The sequence below is a fragment of the Lissotriton vulgaris genome, chromosome 5 (assembly GCF_964263255.1).
Source record: "Lissotriton vulgaris chromosome 5, aLisVul1.2, whole genome shotgun sequence".
NCBI classification, from domain to species: Eukaryota; Metazoa; Chordata; class Amphibia; order Caudata; family Salamandridae; genus Lissotriton; species Lissotriton vulgaris.
The window spans coordinates 136,253,564-136,278,797 of NC_141693.1; the positions used below are offsets into that span (position 1 = coordinate 136,253,564).

The window sequence follows — 25,234 nt, forward strand, 5'->3', positions numbered from 1 at the left end:
ATCTGGATATACTAATAGATGGTGGTGTGAAGATCTGCTGGGAACAGGTCCTAAATCATAATAGAAGTAGCATTTAAATGTATGCAAACCATCAACGGCACTATTCAGGCTAAAATTCAGTGTACCTCAGAACAAGGGACACTTTAGAATAGTAGCATCAATAATGGGTTCTACACCAGTTGCAGGACATATCAAAACATGTGAGTAATGTTTCAATATAACAAAACATGTTAACTCTACACAAAATGAAGGCCAAACATCATCATGCGCGATCCCTAACATATACTTTTGAACAACTGCGCTCCCTCAATAAAAACAGGCCGCCAAACCCTGCCACACTGCCTTATGCTCTAAATCTTGGCATTGCTTCACCTATGCCTATCACGCCCGTCCCCCCCCCACCCCCCACTGCTGCCGTCCTTTTGAATACGAGATCAGCCGTTAAGCACCAGACCGAAATATTCAATCTTTTAGATTCCAATTCCCCTGACCTACTGTTTCTAACCGAAACTTTGTATAGATCTGACTCACTGCCGAGCGTCCTGGCGGCCCTCCCGCCCCACTACTCCATGCTCCGTGCAGACCGATCCGAGCAAAAAGCAGGTGGTGGGGTCCTGATCGCCCGCAAGGGATTTCATTTTCAGATACTTGCATTGCCGATACTACCAGCAGCTGACTGCCTTGTAGTACGCTCCACTTCTTTCAAGAACCCAATTACCTGTGTATTAACGTATCGGCCACCTCAGCCATCCCCCGGCTTTCTCTCCGCCTTCCAGAACTTATTGCCCACTTTAGTAGTCAATAGCGCCTCTGTCCTCGTCCTGGGAGATTTCAATTTTTGACCCACTGACCCACCGAGAGCACCACTTCCAAAGACTTTACTCAACTGCTTCTTAGCCTTAACTTCACTCAGCACGTTCAAGGCTCCACCCACTCCCGGGGCCACATCCTTGATCGGATCATTCCCTGCTCGATTTTTCCTTGGATTTGAGCCATAAAACATCTCCCTCCCTCGCCAAAAACACCTGGGCAAGGAATTGGAATCAGGTCGACATTCCATCTCTGTGCAACTCATTAGCAGCCACCTGTCCAGATCTATCGGGCTCGGCTCCACATTCCCAGGCTACCATCTTAGATCGTTGGCTCACTACAGCCTGCGACCCAGTGGCCCCCCTGAAGCGGATTACCATCAACCGCACCCACAATGCTAACAAGTGGTTCAGCCCTGGTCTAAAAGCCAAGAAACTAGAGTTACGGCAGGCCGAACGAGCTTGGAGAAGAGCATATTGCCCCACTCGAAGACAACATTTTATCACCTTACTCGGTGAATATAAACTAGCCATCCTGGCAGCTAAGACCGAATATTTCTCTGGGCGCATTCTAGCCGCAGAAAGCCAGCCTCGTGAGATTTTCTCCACCGTCCACGAGCTGGCATCATCGGACAGAACTCTACCCAAGATCCCCCCTCCCAGGCCCTATGCGACTCACTTAACGAGTTTTTTATCGAAAAAATAGCCTGCATCAAAGCCAACATCCCCCCCCCTTCGCCCACTCTCACTCCCCCCCAGCCACCAGACAATAATCGGTCCTTCACCTCTATTCCCGCACTGACTAGTGAATCCCTGCCCCCTTTACTCAGGCGCGTTAAGTCGGGCTCCCCAGTTGACATCTGCCCGGCACGCATTCTCCGCCAGATTTTTATTGAATGCCCATCCTCTGCCCTTACCCTCCTGAATAATTGCTTCACGTATGACTTCGTTCCGGCCCCTTTCAAGGCTGCTATAATCCTCCCTATACTAAAAAAACCGGGGGCCGACCCTTCCTCCCCGGTAAACTACCGCCCTATATCTCTTCTCCCTTATTTGGGAAAGGTAGCTGAGTCCCATGTCACCCAGGTGCTCAGCTCCTTTATAGAGGACAGTAACTACCTTGCACCCTGCCAGGCGGGCTTCCGACCCCGCCACTCTACTGAGAAGGTGGTTATTTCGGTCATGAACCAACTCAGGGAGGGACTCGATACCAACACCCCTCAGGCCCTGGTCCTCCTGGATCTGTCCGCCGCTTTTGACACAGTGAACCATTCCATCCTTTTGTCCCGTGTCAAGGCGGCGGGCATAGGGGGACAGGTACTGACCTGGATAGGCTCCTTCCTGGACGATCGCACTCAGGCGGTTCACCTTGCTGAACTCTCGGCCCCGCCCCGCAGGGTGAAATGTGGTGTCCCTCAGGGCTCCTCCCTCTCTCCCCTTTTATTTAACCTTTACATTTTTCCTCTTATTTTTGCACTGCAACAATTGGAGGTCACAGTCTATAACTATGCTGATGACCTCCAACTCATTTTTAATTTTTCCTCCCCTTTACCAAGCATCACTAGCTTCCAGTCCGTCATGCTGTTTATCCGGGACTGGATGAATGCAAACCATCTCAAACTTAACCCGGATAAAAAAGAGCTGATTTTGACTGGAGGCAGTGGCAACCCCTGGTCTCCCTCATTTTGGCCCCCCTCTCTTGGCCCACCTCCCACTCCCTCTCATTCAGTTAAGACCCTTGGCATCACACTTAATCATCATTTGACACTTCACACCCACATCAGTTCTGTTGTTTCTTCTTGCTTTTTTACCCTGCGCATCATTAGGAAAGTATCCCGGATCTTCTCTCCCTCTGCACTCAAATTGATTGTAATGGCCATGGTCTTATCCAAGATCGATTATGGGAACATTATCTATAATGGTGCCCCCGCCTATGCACTCCAACGCCTTCAGCTGGTGCAGAACCAGGCAGCTCGCCTGGTACATGGACTATCTTAATATCATCACTCCTCACCCCTTCTCACTGCCCTCCACTGGCTCCCCTTCAAACAGCGGGCCCTTTTCAAACTCGGTTGCCTCACTTTTCAAGCCCGGGCGGGCACTGCTCCTGCTTTCATCAACTCTGCCATCACCAGCTACAGCCCTTCTAGAGACCTGCGCTCCTCTACTAAATCCTTATTAGTCATTCCCCGTTTTAAGAAAAAAAGATCGGGAGGCCAGAAATTCCCGGTCCTTGCGCCCACCTTCTGGAACACTCTTCCGCCCCTGTCAGATTCTCTCCCTCCTACATTGAGTTCCGCAAAGCCCTTAAAACTTTTTTGTTCCAGCAAGCTTTTAGCTTCTAGTCCCCGGTGTCCCCACAGCACAGGAATCCTATAGCGCCAAGAAACTGCATAGTGAATGTGCGCTCTATAAATTGTTAAAAATTCAAATATGTTAATCTTTCCTTGTATTTAAATATTTGCAGCTTCTTACTATCATACTGTTCTTACTTGGTTGCATTTGGCACAATACCTATTTATTCTAGAGTGCACACACACATTCACACAGACACAAGCAGACATGCACACTCAAAAGCATTCCACGCATTTCTTTGAAACTACCTCCTGGAAGTGTCTCGATTCTCTTCCTGTCTGAGCTCCACACCCACGCACATAGATAAAGTTTCAATTGAGGTTATTCCTGAGTTACTTCACAGCAGAGGCGCAACTAGAGCCACATTTCGGGGGGGCTAAGAAAAAATTTGCTGAAACTTTAAGCAATAGGCAGAGTGGAGCTGCAGGGGTCTTAGAAGGGGTAAAACAACAACAAAGCCTCTTTAACAAGCAAAAGGTCTTTAAAAGACCTGTGAAGTGCTCTGGTGCGTGCGGCTGCGTGTGCCCGCGGAAGCCACACACGAGGGGGGGGGGGGGGGGGGGGCGCTGAAGCCCTTTGAGTAAAATGGATGTTGCGCGCCTGCTTCACAGCAAGGACTGTGTGAATGTGATTGATCGAGCAGGCCCATTCAGGCCTTGCTTTATCAAACACAGCAGGACAGTGGGATTTTCTACACCTGGGCATCCCTTGTATATGAGCTGCTGCTGAATGGTTCAGCAGTGACTCTGCTAAGAGCTAGGGAGGCAGTTTGGCTCCTAGAATGCCATACAGATCTGCTCCGCTACTATACCCTCAAGCTCAGCAGCACTAGCATCAGTGACCTTACCTTCAAGAGTACCGGTACTCTCCTTGTCAGTGGAGTTGTGCCGGTACTCAGATCGGTAAAAATAAGAAGTGCCGGTACTCACTACTGGTGAGTACCGGCCCATTTAAAGCACTGGTCCTGGGCCTCTGTCGTGGTTGTGTGGCTCACGCGCATATCTTCAGTCTGGGGACAACGCGCACCCCCACTGCTGCGCCTTTAACGCCCCCACGCTGTTCTGTGGGCGTAATGACCAGCACTTAGCGCAAAGGCCAAAAGAAATCAATCAATCACAGATGCTGGCCGGCCATTTTTCACCAGACCCCCGGGGTCCCAGGCTGTGCAGGAAGGCAGCACTGCACTCCACTGCCAGTAAATGTACATCTGTTTAGTGTCGACACTGAAGATCCATTTCTGACGCATCTCTGTCCTTCGCTCTGTTTGCGATGAACAGAAGCGCCTGTGTACAGCTGCAACACTTGTTTGAGATGCGCGGCCTGGCGCCACGGCATCTTGGTCCAGGTGGCGATGTCTTCACCATTCATTATGTGGTGCGCTATCATAAATGGAGGGCTTTCTAGGTTTGCGAATACAGACGATCGCTTTAGGGAGAAAGACGGGTCGCTGTATGGTTTTCAAACCTGCTAATCACATATCACCAATCGTCTGCTACCTAAACAAAAATGAGCGCAAGATACCGTTCACGCTGACATAGAAGCGTGTACTGGGAAGTGTTGAGGCTTACACGTCTCAAGTGACTCCAACAGAAGAAATAAAACCGCTTCTATGAATAAACCTGCGGTTAATTAAAGAGCTGGGCCCGCTATTCACATTCGGGGTAGGTTGCTAACTAAACATGTCTGGAAATCTTAAGCAACAAGCGAGGCAGGCTGCCGGCAACAAGGGGAGGTGCGCACAAGAGGCTCGCGCCAGCAGGGGGGGGGGGGGAGTAGACGAGGGCCTACGCGATTCCATTGCGGGAGCGATAATTGATACCATATGGTGGAGGTCGCTCCCGCAAGGGAATAGCCACACTTGTGCTGGTTGCCATTGAAGGCAATGGAACGTGTGCACGTTTTAGCCTGAAAAAGGCAAACTATGGCTATAGGTCTGTTTCCTATGCAACGCATGCGTGTGCGTAGGCGAGACCTAATAAAAAGAATCCGGGAGTAGCAGAGCAAATCGGGAATTGTAAAGAGCTGGATCTTTAACTGCTTTTCGAATATTGCCTCAACGTCAATGAATCTTAAAAAAGGAGAGAGTTTATTCCAAGCCCTGGTGCATAGAACCAAGAAAGAGTTACCACCTTGTGTCTGGAGCCTAAAAGATATGGACTTGAGGAGGTTTGCATGGGAGGATCTCAAGGGCATATTTGTATTGTAGTGAGTACATCTGGCCGATAAGTATCTCAGCTCTGTGGACCTGTAGGCTCTGAAAATTAATAAAAGGATTTTAAAAAGCACCCTTTTATGTACGGGCAGCCAGTGTAGAGCCCTCAACGCTGCTGAGGTAGATGAGCATCTCAGGCGTTTAAATACCAGTCTGGCAGCTGCATGCCACACATTTGGGAATTTCTGAACATTCTGTTTGGAAGAACCAACATACAGACATTATTAGTGTGCAGGGCACCGTCTCTCTGGCTGCCAGTGGGAGAAAGTAAAAAAAATGCCTTCTATGAGTTTATTAAATTAAAAACACATCCCTCCCTCTGCAAGGGCTTGTGGACGGAAAGACAGGAAGGCGTCAACTTTTACTCCCAGATTCCTAATGGTCTCGACAGAAGCGGGAGGATAGCATGCCAAATTTGTCCTCCGTTGGACTGGGGCAACAGATTGGAAGTGCTAAGCAGCATAATCTGTTTTATCAGTATTACACCTTAAATGATTGGATTGCATCCACCGGATAACTTCAGTGAGGGAGTTTTTTTTTATTTGATCTCTGAACTGATGGATTCCTTTTTCAAAGATAGGATCCACATACAAGATGGAGGCAATCTGGGAAATCAGCGTAAAGAACAGGGCTCAAATATGAGCCCAGTAGAACTCCTGATGTTTCTGTGGATGAGACTGGTCCTAACCAGACCGTTTGTCTGTTATCTGTAAGGAATGATTTAGCCCAATACAAAGCCATTCTAGAAATCCCATGGTCTTGGATACAATAGAGCAAAAGTTATATGTGAGATGGTCTCAAATGCAGCGGATAAATTAAGTAATATCAGCAATGCATTTTTCCTCCAACCAGAGTCAATTTAAAGGTATACGCAACCTCTAACAAAGCAGATTTAGTGGAAATTCTTGGGTGGAACGTGGTTTGAGCAAATGAGCGTTTACCAAAAATGCAAATAATTAGATATTAACCGGTTTCTTTTTTTTTCCCCCCCAGAATTTTGCTCATTGCAGGTAATCATGAAATGGGGTACAAATTGGAAAGAACTGTTGGATCAACTAAGGGCTTTTTCTGCAGAGGTTTATTCACTGTCAGTAGATAATGATGTATTCAGAATTTCATTTTTCACAGGCTTGACAATGACTTCATGAAGAAATGACTGGGTCAAGGATCATTTGGCAATTCTGATTTACGGGACAAATTGGCCTGATGTGACTGGGCTGAAGTGGTTTTGCTGAAGTGAAGGACCGGGTTTTAGAACCCAGCGGCGTCAGGGAGAACCCCCGATGCCTTCGAGTTCCCCTGTCTTGGCAAACAGAGACACGGGATACTTCTTGATGACGTCAAAGACCAAAGTTTATTGGCTGCAACCAGGAACAGAGATCTACGAAGCACACACGGGTGGTTCGCTAGAGACTGCACAAATTCAATGAGCGGAGCATGGTCTTTTATGCCAAAAATCAAGCCTCAGGCAACATTTCAAATTAGCATCGAGTTCATACAAATTGACCTATGGCAGCGTGACATTTCAAAAGTAGCGTATGACGACAATCCCACTTTCCGTTGTCCAGCCCACCAGAAATGACCAAGCACATTCCAGGTTTCTTGTCGGATCAGGCCGGACAAACCCATCATAAAATCCTCAACCCAAATCAGTGATTATGTCATAAAGGAAAGGCAGAAACAGATTGGAAGTGAGATAGAAAGGTGGGAGTAGTGTACCATAAACTCGGGCACGTCCTACTCTTTGATCTTTATCTGACCAGCTGCTTAACAAGGAACTGGCTCAGCGAGGTCAGCTTCGGGCAAGGAGTCAGTTCGGCCAGGTCACTCAGAAGTCAGCTAAGGCATACGTGTCTCAAGGACTCGTTTGGCTGCAGTCAGGGCCTATGTGAGGGCAACCATACAAAATGGCTGCCATACACAAAATGGAACCCGAAGGTTCGAACGAAGTCCTCGAATACGGAGTGTTCTCATTGATCGATTCATACGAAAACACCCAGACACACTACACCCGTCATTTGCGGTCTGCTGACACCAGAATCGTCTATTTCCAATGACTTTTATTGTACGGGTTCGGAACCACCGAACCAGACCCAAAAACTCATGGAACTACAGAAGGCAGTCAGAGTTTCTGTCAATGACATCAGAGGCGGCAGACCCTGATGCAGAGGTCTAGCCCAGGACCAGGGTCCAATTCCCCACCTCGGCGGGTCTTGGGCTCAAAATTCCATGGACCTGATAATTCTCGCCTCGGTGCCTATTCCAATCACGGAGTCCCACTCTGCAACTCTGGGCAATAGCTTGCTTAATCTCCACAACTGCCCCCACAACGCTAAGGATGCCTGGCTTCTACCTTGGGGGTGCCCAGGAGTGGACGCCTCACAGGGAAAGCCAGGATGGGTTCCACAGCGGTATTCGTACAAGCGCCTTGAGACCCTTGCGGGTGAGTACTGCGCTATACAAGTATCAATTTACAATTTACATTAGGGATAACCACCACCGAGTCATTCATCAGGAGTATAGGGTCTTAAATACTTGTTGAATTTGTTCTATCAAGAACGCAAACAATTTGATTGATTATGGGGCATTTTTAAAACTAAGCAAACCCTCCGAATTGAAGAACTTCTACCAATTTTGTTGTAAGTGCTTACCGTACTGATGTTCAGCTAAAACCTGAGTAAACCATGGTGAGAATGCCTGAGATTTAATTTTTTTACTCGCTACATGTATTACCGGGGCTAATTCATTCATTGTATTAGTAATCCAATTCTTAAAAGATTGAATGTCTGCCGCCATATTACCCACCAAGTTATGACTGGCCTTAACCATAGCTATCTATTATTACCAGTGTAAAATATATATTCCAGCACAAAAGGCGTTGCACTCCGGGGAAAGTTATAAACATATGCAATTTATTTTGCCATAAGTACTGACAGACGTGTGTTAAGCCCCCTAGCTATGAAGGTACAGGCTATGGACAGACAATGTCTACTAGTTCAAAAGAAGCAGGGGGGAAGGAGGGGAATCGATGACGAGGCTGATTATACATTTCTCAGCAGAATTTAAGGAAGTCTGTCAGATAGTTAGAAAACACTGGAATTTTCTACACTTGGACCAGGTTATTGGTCCCACATTACCGGCAGCTCCACATGTCACACATCGAACTAGTACATCCCTTAAGGATCTACTGGTACATAGTCATTATACTGATGAAAGATCAGAGACACCCAAGATTACTGGGTTTCTCCCATGTCATAGATGCAAAATGTGCAAGGAAAGTAGTAAGTTTAAGGAATAATAGGTCACAGGCAGAAGAAAATACCAAACAGATTATTTAACTCCTTAAATGCAATTCTAACTTTATCATTTATTGCCTAGTGTGCACATGTGGCAAGAGATGTATAGGCAGCATGATGCATCCAGCAAAGAAAAGCGTGCTGGAGCATGTGCGGGCAATAGATAATCAGGATGGAATGTACCCAGTGGCCAGACACTTTGCTGCAGACCACAGCAGTAACAGTAAATTACGGCGTTTCCTATGCGTTGACCATGTCCCACAAAATGAGAGGGGAGGGGACAGAGTCAGGGCTCTGAGATAACTAGAGTCAAGATGCATCCTAGAGATGCAAACGAGAGTCCGGTGGGGAACCCAACACCGATGAGGAGTTGTGAACGCATATAGGGTGGCAACTAAGCATGAGCGAATTTTGCGGATCTCGCGTTCGCGAATTTTGCGGATTTGCGGATTCGCAATCCGCAAAATCCGCGAATTCCCGCGAATTTGCGGATTTTTTTTTTTTTGTGTTCGCCCGTGTTTCTGCCAGTTCGCGAGGGTTTTGTACACTTTCGCAAATTGCGAACTTACCTGTCGGGTCGCAAGTTTCGCAAACTTGTTGTTTCTACGTGTCCAGCCTGTTTGGGACACTCTTCTTCATCACTGCCACTCTCTGTCACCACTGCCACTCTCTGACTACTCATGCCACCCTCTGGCCCACCCATGCCACCCTCTGTTTCATCACCACACCCTCTGGTTGTCCAGTGTACATTATTTTCGGCAAAGCAAAGCACACCTTCCCTGCCTCAAGTGACCTGAATTAATTTGGGGCTGATTCATGTGTCACAGAATATTTTTTTAGCTGGCACCTGCTTCCTTAGTGCGCCCTGATTAGTGATCTTTTGCACTTGCTAAGTGCTTTCATTGTTGCAAAATTAGTTACAACACCTGCCCTGCCCCAACTGACAATAATGAATTAGGGGCTGATTAATGGATTTTAACTTCCAGCCTGGCTCCTGCTTGTCTCCCTTAGCTGTAATTCAGGACCTTTGTGGCATATGTGTAACTATTCTGAGGTTCAGAGCAGGGTCACATACTAGTTTCAACTGGCAACTGAACTCTGGAGGGGCCCCTCAGGAAGCACTCCAGGAAATGGCTACTAATGATGAGCCTGAACTTTTGAACCTGGTAAGTAGTTACTTTCAGTTTTGCTAAAATCGTATTTCTGCAATTTTGCACTTATTCGCGGGGCGCGAACTCACGCGAACAGTGCGAGCAGTGCGAGCAAAATCCGCTGCTCGCGGATTTGCGGATTTTGCGGGAAATTCGCAAATCTCGCGGATTGCGGATTTCCCGAAAATCCGCAAAATCCGCGAGCGGAACGGATTTTCCGCCCACGCCTAGTGGCAACACATATTTAAAGAGTATTGGAAGCAATACACCTTTTAAGCACTAATTTAGTTATCACTTTGAGTGTATTTTTATTGCACCAGTTCACTTTACACATAGGCAGGTATCTTACAAACCGTGGAATGGAAATTCCCAGGGAATCTAGACCCATACAATGGACCATTTTTGACATTTTATTATTGATACCCTACAAGTGGCAACAGCCACTACAGGGCATGATGGCTAGTCATTCATTCAGAGTGATAAGCCAACACATCACTGGTTGTCTGATTAATAGCGGACAGTGTTGCACCAGAAACAGCCCACAACCAAGCTCCAAATGGCTGATAAATTCACACATAAGATAGCCAAATATTCTGTTCTGAACATCAGTTTTTAGAATGATGTGAGTATTGCTTGGAATGCAGTCACAGTAGTATCAGATTAAGCAATCATGTGGAGATAAATTGATGGAATATACCTATAATCATAGTTTTTTTAACAATAGGATATGAACGGCATTTTCCATCTGATACAGATAATCAGGCAGCATGGGATTTACCTATTGTATTAGAGTTCTGAGGCACTAGGATAAGACGGTCACCACCATAGCAAGTATTATGATTGATTGACACAACATTTGCTAGCACAATTATTTCTATGCCGTGAAGCTACCGCCTAGCCATGTTTCATTATGTATATAAAATGGGTAATGACGTGGACACACTGACATTGACAAAGGCCAGGGGGGCTGGAATGCGCCTGTCCGTAATCGTGGTATTTGTGGTGAAATAAACGACATATGTTTCCCCAGATTAAGTCATCAGTGATATCATTTGAGATGTCAACAGTGATGTCGCTCACCATGTCATGCGAGATGTAATATTTGAGGTCAAAAGCAGTGCATTACATTGACATAACTTATAGTTAACTCGGGTAACTATAACTGAGGAATTTCTATGGTTTTGTGAATGCAAAATCTGAGCCTAACAATAAGGTCAGTCTAATCTTTGGTTTCTTCAATGAATTTTCAAAGTTTTTTAGTTCTATTGCCTAACTGTAACCTTTCTGTAACCTTTATTTTTTTTCAGTGAATTGCTATGTTTTTTAAATTTTATTTCCTAACTGTATACCTTAGGGGATGGGTGTGTGAGTGAGTGGGTGTGTGAGTAGATATAAGAGTGTGCGAGTGGGTATGTGAATGTCTGTGATTGGCTGTGTGAGTGTCTGTGACTAGCTGCGTGAGTGTCTGTGTGAGTCTGTGAGTATGTGTGTGACTGTGTGGGTCTATGAATAGGTATGAGTGTGTGGGTATGTAAATGGGTGTGTTGGTCTGTGCGTTTCAATAAGTGGGTGTATAAATGGATCTGTGAGTGCGTGTGTGTCTGTGAATGCGTTTGGGAGTGTATGGGTATGTGAGTGTATGGCTCTGCAAGTGTCTACATGGGTCTGTGAGTGGGTCTCTGAGTGTCTGTGTATGTCTGAGTGGCTGTATGAGTGTCTGAGTGGGTGGGTTTGTGAATGTTTCTGTGGGTGTGTGAGTCTGACTGCCTATGTGGGTCTGTGAGTATGCTTTTTTTTTTTATTATGGCGGGATTCATGGTTCTGTCTCAACTTTACTTGTGGGACCACAAGGGCTCAGCGGATCCCTGCACATGGAAAAAAGCTATTTAGGCAATTTCTTGAACCTCATGGGTCACTCTGCGACTCCTCTAACAGACCCATGGGGCCAGGGTACCTCTATCCTGACCCCTTCAATCACTATGCACTCAAAATTTCAGGCCCGGGATCATGCCCTGGTGCATAAAATGACAGCCACAGCTTTCCTGTCAGGTTGTTGCCAGCCAATCATGACATTGCTTGCTGTTGGCACTAAGATTCATGGAGTGCTGCGATGGATCCTCAAAAGATCTGCGCCCCTGGATATACAATTTTGCTTTTTTCTTTAATAGCTCTGCAACTAATGAACAGGTTTAACCCAAATCACAAAAAGGGCTCTTTCTGGCCCAAGAGCTAGCTTTCTGCCAAATTGGATGCAATTCTGTTTAGCGGTTCGGCTGTAGTCGTACCTAAATATGGCAAAATCCCCATTGACCTAGAATGGGGAAAATGCATTCTACACACCTCCCCTTATCTCCCCCCCCCTTGTTAAATCACCCTGAAATTTTCTAAACTGCAGCTGAAGTGAGCGGGTAACAAGTTTTGAACATTTCGTAAAGTTTCGTCAAACTGTGCCAAAGTTATTGGCAAAACAAAAAAACACTTCATCTATGGGAAAGGTTTGTCCTAACTATAACTACCTACTGGTGACTGCCAGTAGCTTTAGTTGTGTGTGTGTGTGTGTGTGTGTGTGTATGTGTGTATTTTTATAGATTATATAGTCAATAACATCTTGATATAGCAAAGAAGAAAAATTTTCCATTAACACTGCATGTCTCCTTGCAACCATATATATATTTTTCTAAACATTAACTTTACTTAGGCGGAACACTGAGTAATGTATAGTGTAATTACATTCACTATAAGTCAAAGACATCCTGAAAGAATAAACCAATATGAACTCTGTAAAGTACTCTGCTACCCAGAGGCTCTCTGCTGGGAGGATAACTACATCAATTAAATAAAATGGCAGAAGCCGTATTATATTAAGAACAAAACTATGCTGTTTAAGGACAAGGCAAGAGTTAGATAATGTTTTAAATTCCCACCTAAATCTTATTGGCTTTGTTTCTCCTTTTATTGTCTTGCGGTCCTATCATTACAATTCTATTTTGTACCGTCTCGTCAATTAATATACAGGACTTTGATGAAAAGCACTTTAGAAAATCCTGAACAAAACAAAAAAAATACATTGGTAAGGCTCCTGCCTGAAGGTGGATGACGTTACCCAATAAATCTGTGATGAAGTGGAACACTTGAAACTCAGAATTATAACATACTGACTTCTTTCTCTCAATAGAACATGTCCATCCACCTAAAGAGAGGTTAGGACCAGGTAAACCGGCTTGTTCAAACTGAGATGTAAAAAATGTAAAGGGATGAAGATTGAAGCAAACCTAGATTACCTCCTCGCCACAGCAAAGTTAGTGGACAAGTTGGAGGCACCTCTTCACAGCACATGCTCATTTAGAGAGCCAAATAAGGATTGTGTATAGCCGCTCCCCTATCTATGTGGGTGAGGACAATGCCCTGAACCACTGAATGAAAGTTCTCAACTATGAGGGCAAAAAATCACTTACGCAGCACAGACCATGTTAGTGCACTTTAATGTCTTTCGATAGTGTATATGGAAACCATGTTCTGTACGCTGCATAGTCTAGATGACTGATTTGAATAGAGTTCGTTCACTGTTTTTGCAATTTATCACCTTGGGTAGGTGACACTTCCAGGAACTGTTTGTGGCTGTCTGAAAACTTGCCGAAGGTGTGGATTAATTTCTTTGTTGTGCTGTAGTATGCGGCACAAGAATCTAAATCCTATCCAAGTTTGTAAAGAATATCTACATGTGTTGTGATGTACCTTTCGTATTCCTATTGTTGTGGGTTCATATAAGTTGCCAAGAATTAACCAAAAAGGACCATATTTCAAGATGATGCTCCAGTAGCTTTCTATTTGGAAGAATGAGGGCACTGGAGATATTTGTGTTTCTTTCAATGTTGGTGATTTGCTATGGGCTTCCCTTCCAGTAGTATCTTGGTTCCAGCAAATAAAGTTCTGCAAAGTGTTTGCTAAATTCCACTGTGTTCTCTTGCATCACTATGATTATAGATGTATTTGCTTCTGCAGGTCATTGAGAACTGCCCAGTCACTGGTGTGCAGGTGCGGACGGATGACCTGGGTGTGAAGCGGGTGGCAGCAGTGGAGACGGAGCATGGAACTATCCAGACTCCCTGTGTGGTGAACTGTGCGGGTAAGATCTGGCACGCCAAGTCCATTCTGATATATATATATATATATATATATATATATATATATATATATATATTTTTTTTTTTATGAAATCCTTGTGTTTTTTCCAAACTCTTTCTGGTGTGTTTTGCACGTTTTGTTCCTTAAGCAATTATTGCTTTTCAGAGAACACAGAAACCCCTAAAGCCTTTTACAAAGGATACAACAGATTGAACACCCCACCTTCTGTGGTTGCTTATTGTGCCTAAAGACAAAAGAGGGCAGTGATGTCCTGACCTTGGTTCTTTCCTTAATACTTTTGTTTAATTGCTTATACAAAACATTCATTAAAAAAAATACAAACAAGCATTGGTACTTCTAATAGGTCTGACTTTAAAGGAGTGTTCTGGTAATGCGTAGCATTACAAGTAAATAGCATGGGAATGCACATTTTTTTGTGGCTGCACACAACTTCTATCAATGAACTCCTGGCTCCTAACATAAAGGTGGAGCCAAAACCCCTCTACTGGTGATGGTGATTCTCACATAATTGTCTGACAACAGCTGCATTGTTAAGCTAATCCACAAAAAGTGATTGATGGACTGATTGGGTTGCTTCTCTTCTGGTTCAGGCAGGACGTGTCCTGGCATTTTGAACTGGACCATTCCTACTGGACAAGGGTCAAGATTGATTTGCATATGGCTGACTCCAAACTGAGATTTAAGGTATGCAAAATAACACCGAACTGGGGTGCAGCTTGAATAATTACCAGTGCCGGAAGCTTGTTTCCGGTCCAGGGAAGGCATGGCTTGGCAGTTCGGGCTGGACTGTTCCCATGAGGCACAGGGTCAGACTGATTTGCATATGGCCATGTCTGAACTGGGGTGGTGTGGAGTGCAAATAAACGATGGATTTAGGCCCAGATCTCTGTACTGGGGTGAATGTATGACATTGTTCTGCATTCTGTCCATCAACTGTGGTTTTTGCATTTGAATAATTACCAGTGCCATTGATTAATTGAAGTATTCCATCCATCTCTTTTTTGTGTGTTTTGGTGCAGCACCCTGTGTGCGACCGGTATGCCCAGGAATATGTTCCATTCTCGTTGTGCCTCTGGAGCCAAGCTACACCTGACTGCCAAGCCCCAATCAGGACGAAATTTGTTTTTGATTGCTTGTGTTCTAGCTCAGCGAGGCCCTGCCTGGCTCATACCAACTAGACTGGTCCTACTGGACCAAGATGAAGACCATTTTGCATATGCCTGAGTCCAAACTGAGGTAGCAGAGGTGGCATGATGGGCAAAATATTAATAGACTGGGATGTGTCCCAAGTAATTACCAAAGGGTGAGATATATTCAAGCATTCCATCCATATTTTTTTTTAATGTACTTCATTTTTTCCATATTTGTAGGCCTCTGACAATAATTGTTTGCAACCTGAGGGAAGAAATATGTAGGTAGATAACAGAGATTGTGAAAAGTTGACTGTATTCAATCCTGATCTGTCTTGATGCTTTCCATAAAAAAAGAATTTAAACAAAAAGGGGAAGAAATCTTAATAGTACCTATTACAGTAGCATTAGTGAGTTATTTTTCAATAACTTTTTGAGTGTTACTGCTTGTGCGTATGTGGATTTAGAGAGCAAAAATCTAGCTACAAAACAACAGAGGGCTATACATTGCAAATACTTACAATTATTAGCTGCCTGTTTCTAGCTAAAATGGAAGCCCAAGTCCTTCTTGCACAATGAAAAGCTTTTCTGATTAGTTAGTGCCTGCTTTGCAAAGCTTGCTCAGTCAGGATCATGCCTGCTCACCCCTTGACTAGCACAGCTGTATATACATGGAAATTGTGTACTCGGAGCAAAGTAGTTGGACAATATGCCCTCTTACAAGCACAGACGTTGCTGTGCAGGCCACTTGATTTTGAACTCTTGCAGCCCCTAGTTAAACATTCTACCTTCTGGGCATGCACACAGTGTTTTAGAATATGTAAAGCTGGAGAAGCAGTTTTTTAGTAACATGCAAGATTGTCCTACTCTCTTATGGATTGTCTCATGCAGGATCTTTTTTTGCTCACTGTAACTTTCATAATTGATCAGGCACAAAAGAGTGATCTTGAGGTGATCGTATGCGAGGGCACCAAAGTGAGCTAATGTTACTGGAATGTGAAAGGAACAAAGCCCTCGACTGTATCCGCTCATTCTTCTTAGGCAGAATGCAGCGAGTCAGACTCCCTCCCTTCCTATCGTATCCCTCACCAACCACCTGCGGAATCCCCCCCCCAAAAGGATCCTCCATCAGCCCCACCATGTTCAACGTCTACATGGCCCTGCTCGCATCCATCGCCAGATCACACGGTCTCAACATTGTACCGTACGCAGACCACACTCCACTCATCCTCTCCCTTTCCAAGGAACCCAACATCGCCAAACACAACTTTCAAGAAGGAATGAAAGCAGTCGCCAGATGGATGAAGAACAGCTGCCGAAAACTTAACATGGACAAAGCCGAAGTACTTATCATAGGGCCTCACCCTAATGCCTGGAACGATACCGGATAGCCCCCCACCCTTGGGAACCCATCCCCACCCATGGACCACGCATGCAATCTGACTATTTTTATTTTCTTTGCAGTGGGGGGGTGGGGGGAGGTGGGTGGGGTTGAATGATTCTCCTCCGCCATAGTGGACAAGTCCCTGCTGGATAAATTAAGGAAATTTTGAAATGCTCTGCCAAAACATGTACACACTTATTATGAGATGAAATTATGATTTCTGTGCAGGAATGAGTTTGTGTGATCAAAAGACTGAGTTGGGCAATGCTTATCAACCCCCCGACTATTGTCCGTGATAGATTTTGGCGGGTAAAGCCTGGTATAATTTATCGAGTGGGAGGAGGCCTTCTAGACTGGACTCCACTGCTGTAACTATTGAATCGGCATGTTATTCTGCCTTTCAAGTGCTGGAACTCACAATAGGAGGAATTTATCACACCTGGTAAATACCTCGCTTCTAGGCAATGGCATTTACGGAGAGCAGTAGATATCACCCACTATTCCGACCCCGCCTATCCAGGTGCTTGAATGGTTTAAACTACTTGTTGCTGTGGCGGAAGCTAAATCCTTAAAACAGGCAGGTGGTATGCGAGCAAATGTATGACTTTTTTTCTTCACTGAGTTAGAGTCCACTTAGATGTAGAATGCGCAAAATGAATACAGATTTAGAGCACGCCTGGGTGTAGTTTGCAGAGTTTTGCTACGCAGAACTCCGCAAAGTTCCATGAGTGGTGGAGTGCAGTGCGAACTGCAGTTAGTGCTGGCACTCTTGCTGCTCAGGTAGAAATTCTACCCAAGTGGCAGCTTGCGAACTTACCATTCGCGATCGCGAACGTGGAAAAAAACTCTGCTGCACATCGCGAAGAGGAGTTCTCTGCACTCCGCGAGCTCCGCGGAGTGCGAAGTGCAGAAAACCCCTCAAACTCCAAGAATGGAGCACACCTCCCAGGCCTAATTTAGAGACGAGGGGCAAGGCTAGGGAATCCTTTTCTTTGTACACAAATGGCAGCAAGTGCTGGGATCAACTTCCTAGCAGAGAACATGGAGACAAACAATAAAAGAAAATGGCAATGGAGAAAATAAACCTATATTTGCACATAGGGAAGAGTGAAACCAGAATGCCCCAATCCATAAAACTTGACATTGTTATAAGCGCTGTGCAATGAACTAGGAGATTGTTAGCACCTTATAAAAACTGTATAAATAAAGTAAAGCTGTTTTAAAATCCCATTGAAAATATTTTTCTTTTCCATGGAGTGGTTTGAGATGAGCATTTTCCATCTACATTTGAATTTTCGAAAGCAAGCCCACTAAAATGATTTTCGTGGCAACCATACTGAATAACTACAATGTGGGAGAGAAAGAGAGAGACAAAAATAGAGAGAGTGAAAGAAAACATGTAGTCCAGGTTTAAGATTATCCCTAGTTTGCTTCTGGGAATGAGGATGAAACTGTGTATGATGCTATCACTAGTATGAGAGTGACCAGTGACATCTAATGCACTGTGTGGGGTACATCAAAATCCCATTATCTACATAAGTACAGAGGACCTGAACTGCTGAAAAGCACACTGCCTCACCCATTGCTAGAAATGGGGGTCTCTCGTTTGCAATGGTTTCACCTTTGTCCAAGTAGGGACCCTTGCTTCTAGTCTGGGTAAGGGAGTTACACTCCTAGACAACCCGTCTGGACTACCGGAACACCCTCTACGCTGGAACCACAGCCAAACTCCAGAAAAGACTCCAGCGCATACAGAACGCTTTTGCACGACTCATCCTGGACATCCCTCGCCACAGCCACATCTCTGCCCATCTGAAAGACCTGCACTGGCTCCCAGTCAGCAAAAGGATCACGTTCAGACTCCTCACCCACGCACACAAGGCTCTCCACGACATGGGCCCGAAATACCTCAACAGCCGCCTCACATTCTACACACCCACCCGCCAGCTCCGATCCGCCAGCCTCGCCCTCGCCTCTGTCCCACGTATTCGCAAATCCACCGCCGGGGGAAGATCCTTCTCCTGCCTGGCGGCCAAGACATGGAACTCCCTCCCCACCCACCTACGGCTGACCCTGGACCATCTCTCCTTCAGGAAACAACTCAAGACCTGGCTGTTCGAGCAGTAGCGACCCCCCTCCCCCCAGCGCCTTGAGACCCCAGCGGGTGAGTAGCACGCTTTACAAATTAGATTGATTGATTGATTGACAACCCCTGCCCACCCCCTTGGTAGCTTGGCACGAGCAGACAAGCGTATCTCAGAGGCAGTGTGTAAAGCATTTGTGAATGTATTCAGTAACACAGTGAAAACACTACAAAAAGATACCACACCAGTTTAGCAAAATAGGTAATCTTTGTCTAGACCTTGAGTACTCACAAACATTCTCTCCGGGGCCAAATTTACAGTGTGGTTTGTGGCCGAGAGCCGCACCGGTGGGGGCAGGGTCAGTGGGGGAGAGGGCGGGCTATAGCAAAAAAAACTGTGACCATGAGGTTGAACACAGGCCCCTGCAGCGGACGACTTCGTCCACTGAGCCACCAGACCCGGCATACACACACACATCTCTCTCTCTCTCTCTCTCTCTCTCTCTCTCTCTCTCTCTCTCTCTGTCTCTCTCTCTCTCTCTGCCTCTATCTGGCTCTGGCTCTATCTTTCAGTCTGTCCCTGTCTCTCTGTCTCTCTCTATCTCTATCTGTCTCTGTCTGTTTCTGTCTCTATCTGTTTCTGTGCCTTGAGCAGTGCACAAGTACTGTGTCTACACATCCCCGTCACCAGCCCAGGGACAGCCCCCCACCTCTCCCTGTGTAATGTAAAAGCCAGCTAGTTTTCTCTCTGAACTTGCTGCTTCGCGGGGTTTTTGTCCCACCACTGGGCATGGGGTCACATCTGTCGCTGGCTTTAATTCTGACTCTCACCCCGAGCTGTCAGATCAAAGCCCCCCCCCCCTTTGGTGCCAGTCACGCGTCCGTGTAGGTATGCATGCATCAATTGTATATAGTGCTAACCTATTGGTGACCATTTGTGCGCTGTGCTGTTAGAGCGGAGAACAGGCCTGAGCTCCCTGGCCTTGCCTTAACCCTCTGCCTACAGGCTGGCGGGAAACATCACATCACAGGCTCTAAATGCATTCCTCACCTGACTCTCACTCCCTGCTGCCCTCCGTCACCTCACCCGGCTCTCACACCCCTCTGTCCTTTGTCACCTCACCCCGTGTGTGTGGCAGCCCGACTGAGACAGCTTCCCGGGCACACACATAGCTGTACCCGAGTACTTCACAGGTCTTTAAAAGACCATTTACTTGTTAATGAGGCTTTGTTGTATTTCACCTCTTCTTAGCGCCCCTGCATCTCCATTCTATCACTGAAATCACCCGGCCCCCATAGAGCAGAGTCTCTGAGTCCGCGCTGCTGCAACCGGCGGTGTTTTTTGACACTCTTTAAAAAGAAAAAAAACACAGGTACGATGTCTGCAAGGTCTGTGGGCCGCCAAGGAAGGCTTGCCAGGCCGCTGGCGGCCCGCAAGCCGCACTATCGGTACCCGTGGTCTAGACCAAACAAGACCAAAATGGCAAAAATCCAACATACAGTTATCCAAATATTACTTTTAAAAGGTAAAAACAGTTCTATCCATAGTAAACTATGGCTGCGACACTTTCAACGCAAAGTACCTTGGATGCGTCAAAATCATAAGCAAAAAACAGCTGCAGATAAGGTGATGCGTCGGTTCGGTGCTCCAGGGATGTGATGCGTCGGTTCCTTACTTCCGCACAGGGGAGGTGGAGCGTCGGTTCCTTACTGGAGAGGAGGTGATGCGTTGTTTTCTTACTGTACGTGAAGGTGTTTACTAACTGCGACCTTGGTGTAGTTGCAGACTTGGTGCCCCAGCGCGATGCATGTAGATACTGGATGCAACCATTCTCGATGTGGTGGTGACACACGGGCACAGCATCAATATCTCCAGCCACAATCCCACGGTGCGTCGGTTCTTGCAGCCACACAACCGCCGCTGCATCGGTTTCTTCAGCTGCAGAGCGGAGATGCGTGGAAATGGGTGAGAGAACCACAATGCTTCATTTTTCTTTGGTTCTTACAGTTTTTCCCAGCTCCCAGTCACAGGAACAACCTCCAGAAGCCCAGAATTGGAGCAGGCACCACCTGGCAGGTCAGAACTCCCAGCAAGGGAATTCTGGGGGGTTGGTGGTGAAGTTTTTGCCTTCCTGAGACTTCAGAACAGGAGGCAAGCTCTACTTCAAGCCCTTGGAGATCTTCAAGCAGGATACACAGCAAAAACAGCCTTGGCAGAAACAGCCACTGCAGGCCAACCCAAGAAACTACACAGCAAAGGGGCAGTACTTCTCCTTCAGCATTCCCAGCTCTTCTCCTTGGTAGAGTTTTCTCTTGAGTCCAAAAGTAATCTAAAGTTCTGGGGTCTGGGTCCCAATATTTATACAGCATTTTCCTTTTGTTCTCTGTGGCAGAGCGGCTCTCTGCTCAGTCCAAACAAGTTCTGTTCTCTCTGATCCAGCTTCCTAGCAGTAGGTGGAGACAGCATTGTGTAAATGGACCAGGCCCATTCAAGTGCCAGGAAATCTCCTCCCACTACACTGAATGCAGCCCAAGGCTATTCAAATCAGCTCTGAGTCATGCAGGGAAGGCAGGACACAACTCAACCCTCCTTGTGGCCATCTGAGAGAATGCACATCCCCAACCCCTGTAACTCCAAAGCTAGACAGCCAATCCACAACCCAGCAGAGGCACACAGGATGGCGAAGCAAGAAAGTACCTGCTTTCTAAAAGTGGTATTTTCAAACACACAATATAAAAATCATCTTTACTAAAAGATGCATTTTTCTATTCTGAGTTCAGGCATACTAAACTCTATTTCTCCATCTTGTCCCAATGGTAAGTTATACTTATAAAATGTTAGCAATATACTCCCATTATATCCTATGTGAAAAATGTCCTTGTCATAGTGAAAAACGAAATACACTATATATCAGGACATGTCGCACACATCAGTATATGTCCTACCTTTCACATGCGCTGCACCCAGACCACAGGGCTACCTTTGGCCTACCTTAGGGGTAAACCCACTGAAAAAGCCAGGTTTAACACCCATCAGCACTTAAGCACCTGCATACATGGGCAGCATGCTCCGCCATGTAGGGTTTTTCGTTGAAAGGCTGTAGTCTTTGTTTTTGATCCGATGTCGGAAGTGTTTCGATGTTGTGTGTGATGACCACTGAGGTGTGGTTATTGTGTTATGTTAAGCAGTATAAGGGAGATATTATGTAGCCTGTATGAGCTACAATTTTCTTGATATTATGGTATTAGTATTAGCGTGGGCAAGAAAGGTTCTATATGAATTGGCCTGACAATATATTGTACTTAATTTAAGAGGTGTGGTCAACAAAACCACTACTACCTACTGTGACTATGTAATACCCAGGCTAGAATGAGGTCAGTCCTTTATAACTTACCTGGTAATAGTTGTATGTCCTTTTTAGGTTTTGACTGGCGATGCGTACTTCAGTACGCATGCGCCAAAAAACCTTTTGATGTGTGTGTGTGGGGTCGGGAATACGCCCTTTCCTCTCATTGGCTAGCTCCATAAATGGAGGCTAGCCATTGGGAGAGGGCTCCGTCCGTCAATCTCGGACCAGATTCGGGGGCGTTCCCGAGAATTTTTGGCTTTTGGCGACGTCAGCCGAAAGCCTCTTCTCGGGAACGCCCCCGAATCTGCTCCGGCATTGAAGGCACCAGCTTCCTTCCTGCTCGGGCCACGCTTTGAACGGGTGCGCAACGTTTTCTGTGTCCCTGAGGCTGAGCTGCCCCTTTAACTGTGAAGCGGTTAAAGAAACTAATTCACTCTCACCCCTCCCCCCCCCGCGCTCCCGTAAATGTGGTGGCAGTTTTTATAATACAATATTAATTTTAGGTGGGTACATAACAGACTTGCATGAAGTGGGGTGCATGACAAGCGGGGTATTAAGACGACGTAATCGCAAAGGGTGCATACCGTAAGGGACGTTTACCCGCATAGGGCCCGCCTACCCGCATCAAATCAAAGGGTTAATGTCAGCATCCAGGGCTGCTTCCCTCCCTAGCCTCCCCCCTCCCCAGGGTGGCGGCGTCTGACGAGGGGACGGGCTATGCGGCGCAGCATTGACCATGGTGGGTGAAGTCAGTGCGATCGCTCGCAGTCACGGTATTACACATCATGCGCTCAGAGCACTGCTTCATTACTACATCCCGAGCTAAATAGGGACAGGCTGCACAGCAAAGGTGTGAGGCTAGGCAACGCCGCTATGCTGCCTTCCCGTTGTTTTTTCACTCCCTAGCGCCTCGAGGATCTCCGCAGGACGGCCTCCCTGATTCTCTTTCGTTTCAGGGCAGTAAATGCCATGCAGCTGTTGCACACCCAGGCTGCTTTACGGTTCAGTGCAAATGAGATGGGGTTGTCACTATCTAATGAGCCTGCCATCATATTTCTCCGGTGCCCCATAGCCCTGGGCCGGAGTTGGAAGTGGGTTTAGTCGTGCCCGAACCAACACTCCAACACCCCCCCCTCCTCCCCCACAGCGAGCACTGGCGCCCTGGGCGGCGCGGGCCCTGGAGTGATGGGACGATGACTAAGAAGTCACAGTGAGGCTAGTAACGTCAGTGAGAGCTGCCGTCCTATCGTGGTTCGATTTAATGTGAGTAACTCAGTTTAGTGTCGCTGCTTTACTCAGTGTTTAAGGCATGTTGCCTCACTCTAGTCGTTTTTCAGGCTCAAATACATAATTAATAAGGTGGCTTGTGTTTTTTCAGAGCTTCGTAACGCACGTCTCATTTACGAGCTATGCAAATAACAGGTATTACGATTATCCAATGTAGGCCCTCGGTACACGTTGTGTGGTGTGGAATTCCTGTATGGAATTACGATCGCAAATTGTATGTGGGCCTGTGTTTCTGAATCCAGATTTTCCAGATGTGGGAACAATGGACACTATGTTATGTATCATGGATTCCAGATGGCAAAATTGCTTTAAGGAATGCCATTGTGAGCTCCACTTGACCCCCAGCCAAGGCGCCGGGGGAGAGCACTAGTCCTGCCAGCCAATGTTCACTTCTGTCGCCACACTCGCCCCACATGAGACAACTTGCCGATGTTTACGCCTGGTGTGAGCCGGTGGAAAACATCTACTTTGTCTGAGTCGAACCCCCTTGTGTCAGAATCGGGAATTCTGCAGGAATCCTGTACATTGATAGTGGCCAGTATGGGAAATTCCGGTTGCATCTCCGCAGAGAACTCTTCTCGTTATCAGGATATTTATGTTGCCGACCTCGGAAAGATGAAAGGATGAGTTGATCATGTCAAGATTAAAGCTAATGATCTGCAGAGGACAGCTGATCTCAGCCGTAGTTGTTTAACTCATTGTGCGATCTTGTTGTCAGTAAATATAATGATAAATTAGGGTGACCAGACGTCCCCGTTTTCCCAGGACGGTCCCCGTTTTTGGAGAAGTGTCCCCGTCCCCCGACACTTTTCTCCAAGTGACTCAAATGTCCCCGTTTTCAGCCAGTGTCCCAGGTAAACACAGAAATGTCCCTGTTTTTCATTGTTCAGGTTATGCATGCGCGCGCATGCTCTCTTTGCACTGGCATTTGCTAGCCTGTCATGTTTTATTGATTTTTGGCAAATATATGCTGTAGTCCTTAAAAGTGTAAATGTAATAAGAAGTACTAATGCTGCTGTGTAAACGAGAGGGTTGCCAATAAAAGACCTCAGATTTGTTGTCTGTAATGCTTCGTCTCGGTCTGTGGAGGGAGCTGTCGTTTTTGTCCCTTTTCTATGTCTATGACAGCTGTCCAATAATCCTACTTTTATGTCAATGGTTACTGCAAATCGTAGTCCTACTTCTACGTCTATGACCTGTCCCCGTTTTTTGTTTTGAGAATCTGGTCACCCTATGATAAATGACACAATACTTTTGCAGTGAGGAACTATTTCTGTTCGAAAACTTAAGTCTAGCGGCATCAGCATGAACACACAAGTAGATAAATAAAGTAGAACCTTGCTGGATCTGTAAAATAGATTTGTTGAGAGGAGCAGGCGACATGCCCATCCCTGATGACACAGCACACTGTTTTCAGATGTCTCCGATTAGCTCTACGTGAATGATAAACATGTACCGTGTTCCCGGAAATGTGATTTGAAGCCACAAGTGTGTCTTATCCGGTGCACAGATAAAAATAAATAAATTGGCGCACTAGTCATGCAGTTTGCTCAACTGAAAGCCTTCACCTCTCCTGCTTTTCCCAACATTGCTAAAGTGGCAGAGGGAAGAATAAGAACCTAAAACATGCTTCAGTTCAGAAAGAGTGAACTACATAGGTTTAGATTACAAAGTACACCAAACAGTGACGTCTCATAGACTGACATTTTTAATACAATTACAGTTTCGAAGTGATTACACTGTGGAAACTGTAACGTGTTTTGAGTTGGGTTCTGTTTCTAAAGAATGGAGCTTACAGCATGCTACCTTCCACATAATCACCTGGAACTATTCTTTTAGACATGTCCCTTTCCAGCACGACCTCACTCCTTCTCCAAAGTGTTCCCATGCTGCATGTGCTCTAGTCACCCGTTTCTGGCCGCTGCAAGAATATCGCATTTCGAAAGCAGTTTCAACATTTTTGTTTCCCTTATTTTATTTTTGACAGTTTCCTATTTTAAGAGTTCTTCTTTTGTTTTTCAAAAGTATTGC

The 25,234-nt window shown here is 46.0% G+C and overlaps 1 protein-coding gene across 2 annotated transcripts in view; it reads left to right on the plus strand.

Annotated features, from left to right (window-relative positions):
• SARDH (sarcosine dehydrogenase) overlaps positions 1 to 25,234 on the plus strand; it is an 850,014-nt gene that overhangs the window by 68,784 nt on the left and 755,996 nt on the right. For both annotated transcript variants that reach the window (XM_086921071.1, XM_086921072.1), the window contains exon 5: positions 13,826 to 13,949. In XM_086921071.1, coding sequence (XP_086777197.1) covers positions 13,826 to 13,949 — 124 coding nt within the window. The remainder of the gene's footprint in view (positions 1 to 13,825; positions 13,950 to 25,234) is intronic.